Source organism: Gambusia affinis, linkage group LG17, assembly GCF_019740435.1.
Source record: "Gambusia affinis linkage group LG17, SWU_Gaff_1.0, whole genome shotgun sequence".
Taxonomy (NCBI): Eukaryota; Metazoa; Chordata; class Actinopteri; order Cyprinodontiformes; family Poeciliidae; genus Gambusia; species Gambusia affinis.
In genome coordinates, this window is record NC_057884.1 from 25,977,252 (window position 1) to 25,989,072 (window position 11,821).

The 11,821-nt window shown below is 44.9% G+C and overlaps 2 protein-coding genes across 5 annotated transcripts; both read right to left on the reverse strand.

The window, feature by feature from the left end:
* Positions 1–163: 163 nt before the first annotated feature.
* On the reverse strand, positions 164–1,873 carry atp6v1g1 (ATPase H+ transporting V1 subunit G1). Its single transcript, XM_044096428.1, has 3 exons — positions 1,646–1,873; positions 711–811; positions 164–633 (listed from the first exon to the last, which is right to left on the reverse strand). The coding sequence occupies exons 1-3, from the start codon at positions 1,725–1,727 to the stop codon at positions 460–462; spliced, it is 357 nt and encodes a 118-aa protein (XP_043952363.1). The 5' UTR covers positions 1,728–1,873; the 3' UTR covers positions 164–459.
* A 1,027-nt stretch (positions 1,874–2,900) lies between these two features.
* Positions 2,901–11,652, reverse strand: fsd1l (fibronectin type III and SPRY domain containing 1-like). 4 transcript variants are annotated; one of them, XM_044096425.1, is made up of 13 exons: positions 11,175–11,652; positions 10,557–10,652; positions 10,331–10,462; positions 10,158–10,259; positions 5,514–5,536; positions 5,188–5,309; positions 4,906–5,115; positions 4,739–4,837; positions 4,532–4,661; positions 3,907–3,992; positions 3,541–3,795; positions 3,347–3,435; positions 2,901–3,158 (listed from the first exon to the last, which is right to left on the reverse strand). In XM_044096425.1, exons 1-13 carry the CDS (start codon positions 11,187–11,189, stop codon positions 3,054–3,056), a joined length of 1,464 nt encoding a protein of 487 aa, XP_043952360.1. In that variant the 5' UTR covers positions 11,190–11,652; the 3' UTR covers positions 2,901–3,053. The 4 variants fall into 4 exon arrangements, with proteins under 4 accessions (XP_043952360.1, XP_043952359.1, XP_043952362.1 ...); XM_044096424.1 differs by having other exon boundaries at positions 3,907–3,995; positions 11,175–11,651; XM_044096427.1 differs by lacking the exon at positions 11,175–11,652 and adding an exon at positions 10,838–10,925 and having other exon boundaries at positions 3,907–3,995.
* Between the last annotated feature and the right edge of the window lie 169 nt (positions 11,653–11,821).

The following is an 11,821-nucleotide window of genomic DNA, read 5'->3' on the forward strand; positions in this document are numbered from 1 at the left end:
CGCGCTTTGAACCATTCGGTTTACAGCCCGGTGTTACTTATGTATGTATGTTTCCAGTTACTTTCAAAAAAAGAAAAAAATGTAGGTGCAGCTTATAGAAAAGTCTAAAAAACAAAATACTAGAAAAATAGAAACTAGAAAGCTGGAGAACCTCATGACGCACTTTCAGCCAATCAGATTCACTTTAATGTTCCATCATCACAATCAACAGGAAGTCACATGGTCACAAACAGGAAAACATTGTTGAAATACCAGAGTTTCACAATAAGAGCATCTTCTCCAGCCAATCAGGTGTTCATATCAGCTGATGCTGTCACGTGATTGGCTGGATTACGAGACTTTTATTTTGCCAAATTCTAGAAGAAACGAACTTTATTTTGAAATATAAATACTTTGTAAACATCACAAGAACATCAACATTAAGCCCCGCCCCTCATGGCAGCCGGAAGCTCCGCCCCCTCAGCCGGCCACGCGGTAGTTGGCGTGAAACTCCGGCTGGATGTCGCAGATCCGCCGCAGCAGCTCGTTCAGCACCGTCTCACGGTTACCATGGTAACTGTCCTGGATGCGAGCCATCCTCTCTGCGGTGTCGCGGTCCACCTCCACGGCGCTGTTACCATGGGAACCAAGGGCCTGGGAGGGTCAGAGGTCAAACAAGTTGAGGACCATGGGGTCAGAGCCAGATCAGAACCAGATCAGAACCGACTCACCGCTGCCTCCTTGGTCTTGAACTCCTTCTCGCGCTGCAGCCGGTACTGCTCGATCTCGGCCTGGGCCTCCTCCTTGGCCTGCTTCAGGCGCCGGTTCTTCCCTGCACACAGAACAGAACCTTCAGAACCAGAGTCCGGATCAGAACCAGAACCACAGCCCAGCAGCTTTCAGCCAACCAACAGTTTCATTTTTCCTTAGAACCCAAGGAGGTCCAGAAAGACCCGGTCCGGGCTGTGGTTCCGGCCCAGTAGAACCGGGCCACTGGGCTCTGAGCCAGAGGAAATATTCACACAAACTTCCGGAGCACCAAAATAAAAGTCCTTTAAATACATGGTGATTAAAATAATCTTCATGGATTCCTCAGATGTTTCCGGTTCTCCATTCGGAACCTCTGCATCAACTCTTCTGGGTCGGAACCGAGCCCTGTTTACCGAAAATGCCAGGACATCACGTGATGTCATCAACAGAGGGAACCAGACAGGAACCTTTCACATCGTGTCTGGGCCACTCTGGTGGACCGAGCCGAACCGATCCGGTTCTGGTTCTCAGTAGTTCGGTACATGTCTCAGTCCAACAGCACGGATGGTTCGGTGTAGGTGGCGGTCAGAATACTCTCCAGAACCGGACAGAACTGCATGAACTGTGAGCCGACGAGGCGAGGGTCCTTTTTTGTTTCATAAACCGGCTCCGGTTCGGTAAAATGTTCCGGTGCTGACCGCGCAGCTGATGATCAAGTTAAATCTGCTGGTTTTATCACAGAGTTCTGCAGCGGCCACCTGAAGGAGTCCACTGATCGGTCCTAGCGGGTCCAACCAGACCCACCGAGCCCCTGGTCTGAGCGCCCCGCTGCCCGGTACCGGATTCGGCTCTGACCCAAACACAGCAGCCCAACAGCGGGCTGCCCGCCGTCCCGCAGGCCGCCTCTTATACTCACGTTTCCGGGCCTCTGTCACCTTCTCCGCCGCTCTCTTCTCGGCCTGCAGCAGCTGCTGGATGCCCTGAGACTGACTCGCCATGCCGGGGACGGAACCGGGGACAGAACCGGACGGAACCGCAGAAAAACAGCGAAACGATGAAGGTCGTGAGAAGTATGGAGGCTTCCTCTGCAGTCAGCTGACTCTGCGTCACAATGCGGAGCGTCACGTGATCCGCTCAGCTTCCTGTTTTCGTCGGAACCAGAACCGAGTTCTGATGCGTTGAGTGAAGTGGCTTTTAATAATCATTTTGGTCACTTTTGTAACATTTTAAGATAATGACTTAAAATGTTTACAGGTTATTTCTATTTTATTGTGGATAGAAAGACCAAAAGCAAATTCAGTCTTTTCACTAACTGAAGAGTCGCCGACTGTCCATCTAAGACATTTAGGCCTCCTGTTGCTAAGGTGACGGAAAACCCACGGGAAGTTTCTGTTTATGCGGAAGGAATGGAAAGAGAGGAAAGCCTTTGGCCTGTTTGGCTTTTGCATTTTGAATACTGGTCTGATATGAATTTCTGTCCCAAAAAAAAGATCTAAAACTTCAGGTATTTCACGGCGAGATGTTAAGATACACGGAGAGCCTGTCGGTATTCAGTGAGGAATGAACGGGCCGCTACGTTACTGCGAGGGAAATCCCGCATGTCCCTTGTGGGGCTCCGTAGTCTCAACACGCTGCTCCTGTTTATGGAAACAATTTTTCTAGAATTTTTCTTGATTTCGTGAGAAAATTAAAGAATTAGTTATTTATTATACAGAAAATGTGACCCACTGGTGTCCATAATGGGCCCAGTTCTCCCAGTCTAAAACCAGAACCAGACCTGAAAATAAGTTTACTTTGGAATAATTTATGGAAATGATTCATAATTTAAAAATAATTTCCATTTTATTGATACATAAGTTGGAAATTATTTATGAATAATTAGCAACCACCCAGCCAATCAGAGCCTTCCTCCACTTCCTGGTGGTTCTGACCCGTATTTGGTTCTGGTAATGTCTCCCTGCAGGTCTGGACTTTGACTGGGCCAGGGATGCTTACACATGGGTGCGAATACTCAGGAGGCGTTTCCTGGTTAATCTGAGGTGACGTCACTTCCTGTGAATGTGACCAATGAGAACACGTCACTTTCTGATACCGGCAGGAAGTGACCACATCACAATAAAAGCCTTAGCAGCAGCAGGTCAGAATTAGTAGTGAAGAAACCAATGAAACCATCATATTTAATGCTTTTAATGTGAAAGGTCAGGGTGTTCATCTGCTCATGTTCCTAACCCCAAATCCATAAAATCTGCAGAGATTATAATTTCCTCTACAAGAAGCTTCTAGAAATATTTTCTATAATTAATATAAAATCAATAAAAATCTAATCAGAGTGATTGATCCGCTGCTGCGCTGTGATTGGACGACACAAAGTTCCCCATGAAGCTCGGCACCTGCAGGCCCGTTGCCACGGAGATTCCCCCGCACCACACCTGGAACACACATTACTACAGTCAGTACTACAGTCAGTACTACAGTCAGTACTACAGTTACCCCACTCTGTAGTAGTTGTAGTACCCAGTGAGGGAACAGGCAATGTTTTACTATTGCTGCAGAACTATTACAGTGGCAGTACTACAGTAGTACTATAGTACTACTGTAGTACTACAGTAGTACTCACGGTGAAGGCGGGGACGAGCGGCTGAAGGAAGCGGTTCCTGAAGACGTGCAGCAGGCGAAGCCGATTGACGTCGATGAACATCAGCTCTCCTGAGGAAGAGGAGGAGGAAGAGCGATGACATCATCAGCTGTAAAACAGCTTCTGGATTTTATTCTCAAGGTTGCGTGATCTGTTGCCATGGGGACTCAGCAGACCGTTGTCATGGTCGCAGTAAATGCCGATTCGCTGCGGCAGGGGCCAATCCAAGGCCTTCGCTCGGTTGCCATGTTTGGCCGCCAGCGCACTCTGCAGCCATTGGCTGGCATAGAGACACCAGGAGCCGGAGCTCTTCCCTAATTGGTCGAAGCGTCCTAAGCTGCCCCGGTAGGCCACGCCCACACTGAACGACTTCCAGTCAGCGAGGGGGCGGAGCTCCCAGTAGTGACAACCTCCATTGATCTCCTGGTCACCTAGGAGACAGAAAAACAAAACTTAACCTACAATTACCAAAATAAAAGCCGTAAGACCAACCAAGCAGCCTCTGAGTGGCTTAGTTAAAGTAAACGTTGTATTTGCAGTACCCAGCACGGTGTAGGACTCTCCGGCGAATCGCTCGCGTCCGCCCCGACTTCCTGCCGTCTTATTGGGCGATGGAGTGGCGTTCCGGCTGCTGACCAATCAGAAGGAAGCAGATGTTAGCAGAGAGGAAACGCCGCGGCGAAACAGCCAATGAGGTCGAGCCAAAGCGATGATGCGGCACGAAGATGACGAGAACAAAAACGTTGAGATGAGAACCGACCACAGCTGGGGTCATGACCTTTAACCTTTAACCTCACACAACCATTATAGCAACAAGTCTATCACAGCGGTGATGTCAGCGGTGATGTCAGTAAAGTGATTGGCTGCATGAAGGACATGGTGGATGGGGAGGGTGATTGGCGGTTGCTAGGCAACAAGTGGGTGATAACAGTGTCTACCTGGAAGGCAGAGGAGGCGGGACGGAAACTGAAGAGGGACAGAAAGGTCAGAGGTCACAGAGCAGCAGAGGAACAACTCACAACCAGGCACAACATTATCGCCTGAGCTGGTGATGTCATCACACCTGAACAGGTGCAGCGACCACAGAATTGAATCCAGCTCGGTGTTCCACGTGTGGGCGGGGCTACTGACAGTGGACGGGTCCAGTGAAGAATTTCTCTTCCTCACCTGTTTTTATTCTCTTTGCCCCTGAGCCTTGCGTCGTGACCTTTGACCCCCTGGGGTTCCCATGTGACCGTGTCGCCCTGGATCTTGAGCTCAGCGTGAGCCGTCGCTGCGTCGAAGCCAAAGGTAAACGCTGCCGAAAGCACAGAAGAAGAAGGTTTCAGAGACGTGCTTCAGAGTGAGCGCTGCTGTCATGTCTGCTATATTGACCTTTGGTTTCCATGGCAACGGGCTCAGAGAAGTCTCCGGCGGCAGTCTTGTTTCGCGCTCGGACTCGGACGACGATGAATGGCGAATCAAACTTCAGACCTGGAAACGGAGATGTTATTGCTAGGCAACAAGACTGAGTGACATCACACCAGGAGGAGCTTTCTCACCTGAGAGCGTCACCTGAGTGTCCGTGATGTCACTGATCTTCTCCCAGCTGGACTCCCCCACGGCTCTCAGGGCGCCGCCGCGGTTTGCCTTACGATGCTCCAGATCGTAGCGCTCGATTGGTCCGTCACCGTCGCTCGGTCGCCAGGCGACGGTGATGCTGTTGTCACGGACGACGCAGCTGGAGACGTCGATCTCTGGAGCTCTGGGAACTGAAAACAAACTTCCTGTAAGGAGACGATCATAGCTGTTTCCATGGCGACCTGAGGGGCACGGCTTCTGACCTGGCAGGAAGTTAAGGCGCAGAAGCCCCGCCTTCTCGCCAATGAAGTCGACAGTAAACTGCGACATGTTTTCTGACACCGCGGGCCGAGTGGCCATCCGGAACGCCGGAGCCATTGTTACCCTGGCAACAGCAGGGTGTGAAGCCGACAGAAGAGGGTGTGGCTAAGTGTTAGTAGGGGGCGGGGTTAGCATGTTAGCATGCAGAACAGAGCTTTAATCACAGGAAACAGTTAGTTTAAAAAGAAGAAAGTGAAAACAAAGAAGAAACTGAGCAACTAAATGAAACATGGCAACCAAGTAGGAAGTGTGATGATGTGTAACCTACCGCTCTTTGATCTGCTTGGCTGCCTGACAACAAAACAAAAACAGAAACATTAAAATAGTAATCGTTGAGATCTGGATCTTCCACATAAAAAGACTAGAGCATCCAAAATGAATGATTTGAATACATCGTGTAGAGAGCTCCAAGATTTACCATCAGAAAAGATAGAAGGTCACCTTCGTTTTGCTAAGCAGCAGCATTATGAAAATGGAAATAGAACGAGCAGACTTCTGGCCTTCTGACTTAAAAAACAACAAATGTAGTTCAAAAGCTGAAATCGGGCAATAAATCCATCTTAAAACCAAAAGATTTTGATGAAACATTTACAGAAGGTTTTATACCGAGACACTGACACTTGCAGTGATGAGAATAAAATAGGAGACTACTTACAAAATATAAATATTTCTGAATTATCTGATACTGTAGCTAAACAATTAGATAAGATAATTCAAGTAGAAGAAATTAAAAATGTTATCTTATCCCTTAAAAATAATAAGAGTCCTGGCCCCGATGGTTTCATAAATGAATTCTATAAATGTTTCATAGACATCGTTACTCCACTTTTATTGGAAGCATACCGCTTTTCTTTAGAAACTAAAACAATGGCACCATCCTGGTCTGATGCCACAATTGTTGTATTACATAAAGAAGGTAAAGATCCACTGACTGCGGGTCGTATCGGCCATTATCCATGCTGAATGGGGACGGACGCATTCTAACTGGTATTCTGGCAAGACGATTAAATGTCATAATAAATCAAATCATACATCCAGATCAAACCGGATTTATTGTCGGGAGGCACTATGGAAATAATCTGCATCGTTTATTAAATATTATGTCTCACCAAAAAGAAAATAAAGCTATGACAGCTGTAATATCTTTAGACGCCCAAAAGGCTTTTGATTGTGTGTCGTGGAAATACCTTATTCAAACATTAAAGAGGTTTAAATTTGGGCCCAAGTTCATAGATTGATCCAGACATTATATTCATCCCACAAGCGGCTGGAAGAGTTAATGGTTTCAGGTCGGCAGGTTTCCAGTTGGAGCGCGGATGCAGACACAGCTGTCCTTTGTCACCTCTTTTGTTTGCAATTAGCATCGAGCCATTAGCCCAGCTTATCAGGGACAACGATGAAATTAAAGGGATTCTGATTGGCACAGAGGAACATAAAATATCTCTGTATGCAGATGATGTACTTCTGTATCTGTCTGATCCTACATCATCAATACCACGTCTGAGGGAAATGATTTCTGTTTATGGACATTTTTCTGGCTATAAAATAAATGTTGATAAGACAGAGGCAATGGATGTCAACAGCAATATTCCACTGGGGGTTAAACAACAGAGCAGCGACAGAGAAAACCTTCTAATCCATTACCAGAAAGGGGGAGGAGATAAAACATTAATAGCAAAGTTATATAGTGTATTTCTGTCAATGAACCTTAACGAAACCACTTGGACCAAACAAAGATGGGAGGCAGAGACGGCCAAAATAATCTCTGACGAGGCTGGGAGGGAGTCTGGACTGAGGCTCAGAGGTACAAACTCAAATATGTGGCGGGAATAGAAATGGAAAATTATTAGCAGATATTTCAGGACCCCAGATGTGGTTGCCAAGATGGATCCTCCTCTACCTGTTTCTGTTCTGTCTGTGTTTGGTTGCTCCAATGCCAGCGGGTTTATTGATGTTATTAAATGCCGATGTTATTTTATATGTTTTCTTTGATCAGAATTTGTTTTGTTATAAATAAACTTGATGATGATGGGAACCTTCAACACCAGCAGGTAGCCCCGCCCCCTCTGCTTCCTCCTGATGTGTGATTGGGTGAATGTGCTCCAGTGTAGGTTGTCCAACGTACGGTGCACGGGCCTGAGCTGGTCCCCACATGTCAAGTTCTGGCTGCAGGAGCTGTGTGAAGCTGACACCCCACCCACGTCAAAAAATTCAGCAAATAGTCTGAATGGTTAGTGCTCCGTTTGTGCAGGTTTGTGCCGTTAAAATTTTCGTTTGTGCAGTTTTGGTTTCTGAGATATTAAAAGTTATTTTTTAGGTCATCTAGAGTTCACCATCCCCCCATATCGCTCCAAAACAAACCAAAGTGCGCTAGTTCGTTAGTGCTCCGTTTGTGCAGGTTTGTGCCGTTGAAATTTTCGTTTGTGCAGCTTTCGTCTTTGAGATATTAACAGTTATAATTTTGGCCGATGACGTCACCGTCACCCCATCTTGCGCCAAAACAAACCAAAGTGGGCTACTTCTTTTAATTCTTCAGATTTTCAGCTGTTGTTCAATGTGTACCTTTTGTTTTGAACTTCAATAAAGACTTAGAACAAGAAAAAATGTGTCTCATTTCAAGTAATGTTTCAAGATAGCAATGTTTTCTCGCGAACGTAGCGTTCTCTCCACAATAATTGAATCCTGCTAATAAAGGACATGCAGCCTTGACTCTAACGTAATGTGTATAACCTGTTCAACTGTGCTTTGACTTCGGAGGTGGTCTGAACAATTATATTCACATTGTTGACGTACTGTCTGCTGATTATGCAGCAAAAAAAATATACATTAGCCTATAACGGTTCAAAAAATAGAAAAAAGAGTATAATAATAATAATATAGTAATAATTATAATAATGTATAATTAAATTGCATTTTCAAAACAGTCACTTTCATGGTTCATTACTTCTCAATTAGGATAGAAACCCTTTGCCTCACACTACAGATATTTGGGTGTGTCAATAGCAAACCATGAGGCACATGCAACTTCATAAAAAAACAAAAAGACAATTACCAGAAATATTGTCTTACTCTAACTGTATACACGATTTATAATACCTTTTCTACCAAAACATAGCGAGGCATCAATTGCATAAAAATGACACAAATTGTATTCTAGCAGTGTCTGCACACTTAAAATAGTCTTGAATTTAAAAATATCAAGTTGGTTTTCCCAGTTTAATTTCTAACATTTAAGCTAATTAAAAAAATATATAATTCAATAATGCATTGTTACATGAAAATGTAAGTACTTGTTAAAATTAAATTTTCCTTTGGAATAAATTTTTAATTGAATTCAGAAGATGTGCCCATTGATATATAATTCAATAATGCATTGTTACATGAAAATGTAAGTACTTGTTAAAATTAAATTTTCCTTTGGAATAAATTTTTAATTGAATTCAGAAGATGTGCCCATTGTGCATATGCTTAAGTGTTAATGATTCAATATAAATGTAAAGGCTGCAAGATGATGCCTCGCTATGTTTCTAAAGGTTTGAAATATCGACTTAATACAAGTTGTGAATTTAAATAAATGCATATATAAGCTAGCCCTGCATACATTCTCTTTGCTTTTATGGGGGATGGATTGCATTGAGTCAATATTTTATGTGAAGCCTGAGCATTAATTTACTTACCTTGTTAAAAAATCAAAATCGGGGTTGAAAAAATTCCAAAAATGACTTATTCAAAACGATTTGAGACCGCTAGAATATTAACGAGAGGTTGAAATTACACTTGCTCTGCCGCCAAAACAAGATCGGGGTGGTGGTGGTGGGGGAGGGGGCTCACTACAGTGTGGATGGAGCCAATCCCAGTTGTGTGAGAACTATGTCAAAGTTCGCAAAACAGGAGCTTTTCAAAATCCTTGAAGCCCATACACATTTAATGTAAGAAATTGGATGAAATGAAAGTCGTTGCATTGAAAATATATTTACTAAATATTAAGTACATTACTTGGATGAACTCTGAACCAATGACACATTTCCGTTTTACTCTGCAAAAACTTTGCTCAAGCAACTAGCAAATTGGCTGTGGATTTTTTTTTTCTATTTTTTGAACCGTTATAGGCTAATGTATATTTTTTACACGTTTGCTGCATAATCAGCAGACAGTACGTCAACAATGTGAATATAATTGTTCAGACCACCTCCGAAGTCAAAGCACAGTTGAACAGGTTATACACATTACGTTAGAGTCAAGGCTGCATGTCCTTTATTAGCAGGATTCAATTATTGTGGAGAGAACGCTACGTTCGCGAGAAAACATTGCTATCTTGAAACATTACTTGAAATGAGACACATTTTTTCTTGTTCTAAGTCTTTATTGAAGTTCAAAACAAAAGGTACACATTGAACAACAGCTGAAAATCTGAAGAATTAAAAGAACTAGCCCACTTTGGTTTGTTTTGGCGCAAGATGGGGTGACGGTGACGTCATCGGCCAAAATTATAACTGTTAATATCTCAAAGACGAAAGTTGCACAAACAAAAATTTCAACGGCACAAACCTGCACAAACGGAGCACTAACGAACTAGCGCACTTTGGTTTGTTTTGGAGCGATATGGGGGGATGGTGAACTCAAGATGACCTAAAAAATAACTTTTAATATCTCAGAAACCAAAACTGCACAAACGAAAATTTTAACGGCACAAACCTGCACAAACGGAGCACTAACCATTCAGACTATTTGCTGAATTTTTTGACGTGGGTGGGGTGTCAGCTTCACACAGCTTCCCGCAGGTGTTTATAAAAATAGGGAATCATAAAATCTGGTCTCTGTGATAAATTATCCACCCTCCCTATTCTGTCCACTGGGGGAGCAGCTGAGTCCAACCTCCAGGTTACTAACAGAAAGTGAAAATGTTGCTTACCGTCAGAAACTCTTCTTCGTTGGTAATGGTCAGCGACTGGTTGGCGAACTCCAGCAGCTCCTGGCAGGACAGCAGGGCGGCTTTCCCCTCGGAGAGCTGCCGCTGGAAACCATGGCAACCAGACCGTTTGATTACGTCAACAACAGCAAACAACGACAACAATGACTTCATACCTGAAGCTCCGCCTCCTTCCTTCGCTTCTCCTCTTTGATGATGTCACGGAGTTGAGCTCCTCTTTCCTCCAAGGCAGAGCTTAGCTTCTCTAGCTCCGCCTCCAGCTCTGACATCACCTTGCAAGACTCCTCCTGATTGGACAGTTCATTCATAGAACTACTTAGAACAGGTATAATTCCAATGAAGTCCCTCCCCCTGCTCTCACTCAGCCAATGAGCTGCTGACCTGCAGGCCCGTCCGAGTGCCGTCAACCGAGTCCAGGAAATGCTGGAGTTCTTCATTCTTATTGGCCAACGTGTTGATGATGCGGCGCAGAGCTTCCTGTTGGAACAGAGAGGTTCAGGTCACCGCGGCTCACCTGGCCTCCAGGTGGAACAGCTGCCCAGTCCGGTGATCGTCATGGCGACCGGCAGCCACACTGACTCACTCGGCTAGTTCTAAATTCAGAAATACTTTATTGATCCATAAAGAAATTAAATGATATTTTCTTTCATCTCTTTATTTACAGCAGCAGATCGACGAGGCAGGTTCTACAACGGCCTAGTTAAAGCCCAGACCCAACCTGACGGGATCTTCTGATCAGTTGTCATGAACCACAACGTTACGTTCCTCTCACTGACCCTCTCCGATCAGGTTGTCATGGTTACCAGATCAGCTGATCGGAGCTGATTGATTGTTTACCGGGTGGAAACAGCTGATCCGTTTCCGGTTAATCTAGAGCTCGCGCTGCCAAAGGGAAGCTAACGGCTAGCAGCTAACAGCTAACGGTCAGCAGCTATGGGCTGTTCCATTGTCTGGGTCGGAACCGCTGGTCCATTTGGGTCCGAGCCGTCCGAGTCTTACCTTCTGAGTGTCCATCGCAGTAGGACAAGCGGAAGTGACGTCTACCTGGAACGCGACGCCACTTCGGCTGCGGACTTTCAGAGTAAAAGACTTTCGCTACTCGTGACTCTCGATGACGCCAAGAAACCGGAAGAAGCTGGCGCCCTCTGTGGGCCGGCAGGTACTGCAGGTCCCCGGTTCGACAGGGTCTGGGTTTGGTCCGGATTGGACTCAACCACCTTCAGAACTTTAACTGGTACCGGTCAGAACTTTCTCCTCGGACTGATTTCCTGTGTTTCTCTTGTTCGCACTCAGCCTGGCTGTGGTTATCTGGAGCTGTGGCTGTAGTCATGATCCTACAGGACAAACTGGCACTCGTGGCCACCTGGTCTGTCGTTCTGATTGGCTGACTCCTTCCTGGAGGCAGGCCATTGGCTGACATGACGCTGCCATCTAACTTTCCAGCCAGTGACTCTAAATGACAGACCAGTATTCTGCTTTGTTTATTTAAATGTTACTTTAAATTAAATTCTTTTATGAAAATGATTAAAGGGTGTTATTAATGAGATATTTATAGAGCTAAATTGGGGCTATAAGGTTTGGTTTTGAAACGGAAGAAAACTAAAACTCAAAAATAACATTTTAATTTCAAAAGTTGCATTTTTTTC

What these genes read in the sequence shown, in the direction of transcription:
- atp6v1g1 (XM_044096428.1), bottom strand. Translation starts at nt 1,727, where the DNA reads ATGGCGAGTCAGTCTCAGGGCATCCAGCAGCTGCTGCAGGCCGAGAAG. An exon ending in GGTGACAGAGGCCCGGAAAC is followed by an intron (nt 812 to 1,645) that starts GTGAGTATAAGA and finishes TTCTGTGTGCAG; the next exon opens with GGAAGAACCGGCGCCTGAAG. An exon ending in TCAAGACCAAGGAGGCAGCG is followed by an intron (nt 634 to 710) that starts GTGAGTCGGTTC and finishes TGACCCTCCCAG; the next exon opens with GCCCTTGGTTCCCATGGTAA.
- fsd1l (XM_044096424.1), bottom strand. An exon ending in GGAAGGAGGCGGAGCTTCAG is followed by an intron (nt 10,260 to 10,330) that starts GTATGAAGTCAT and finishes CATGGTTTCCAG; the next exon opens with CGGCAGCTCTCCGAGGGGAA. An exon ending in CGCTCGTCCCCGCCTTCACC is followed by an intron (nt 3,159 to 3,346) that starts GTGAGTACTACT and finishes TGTGTGTTCCAG; the next exon opens with GTGTGGTGCGGGGGAATCTC.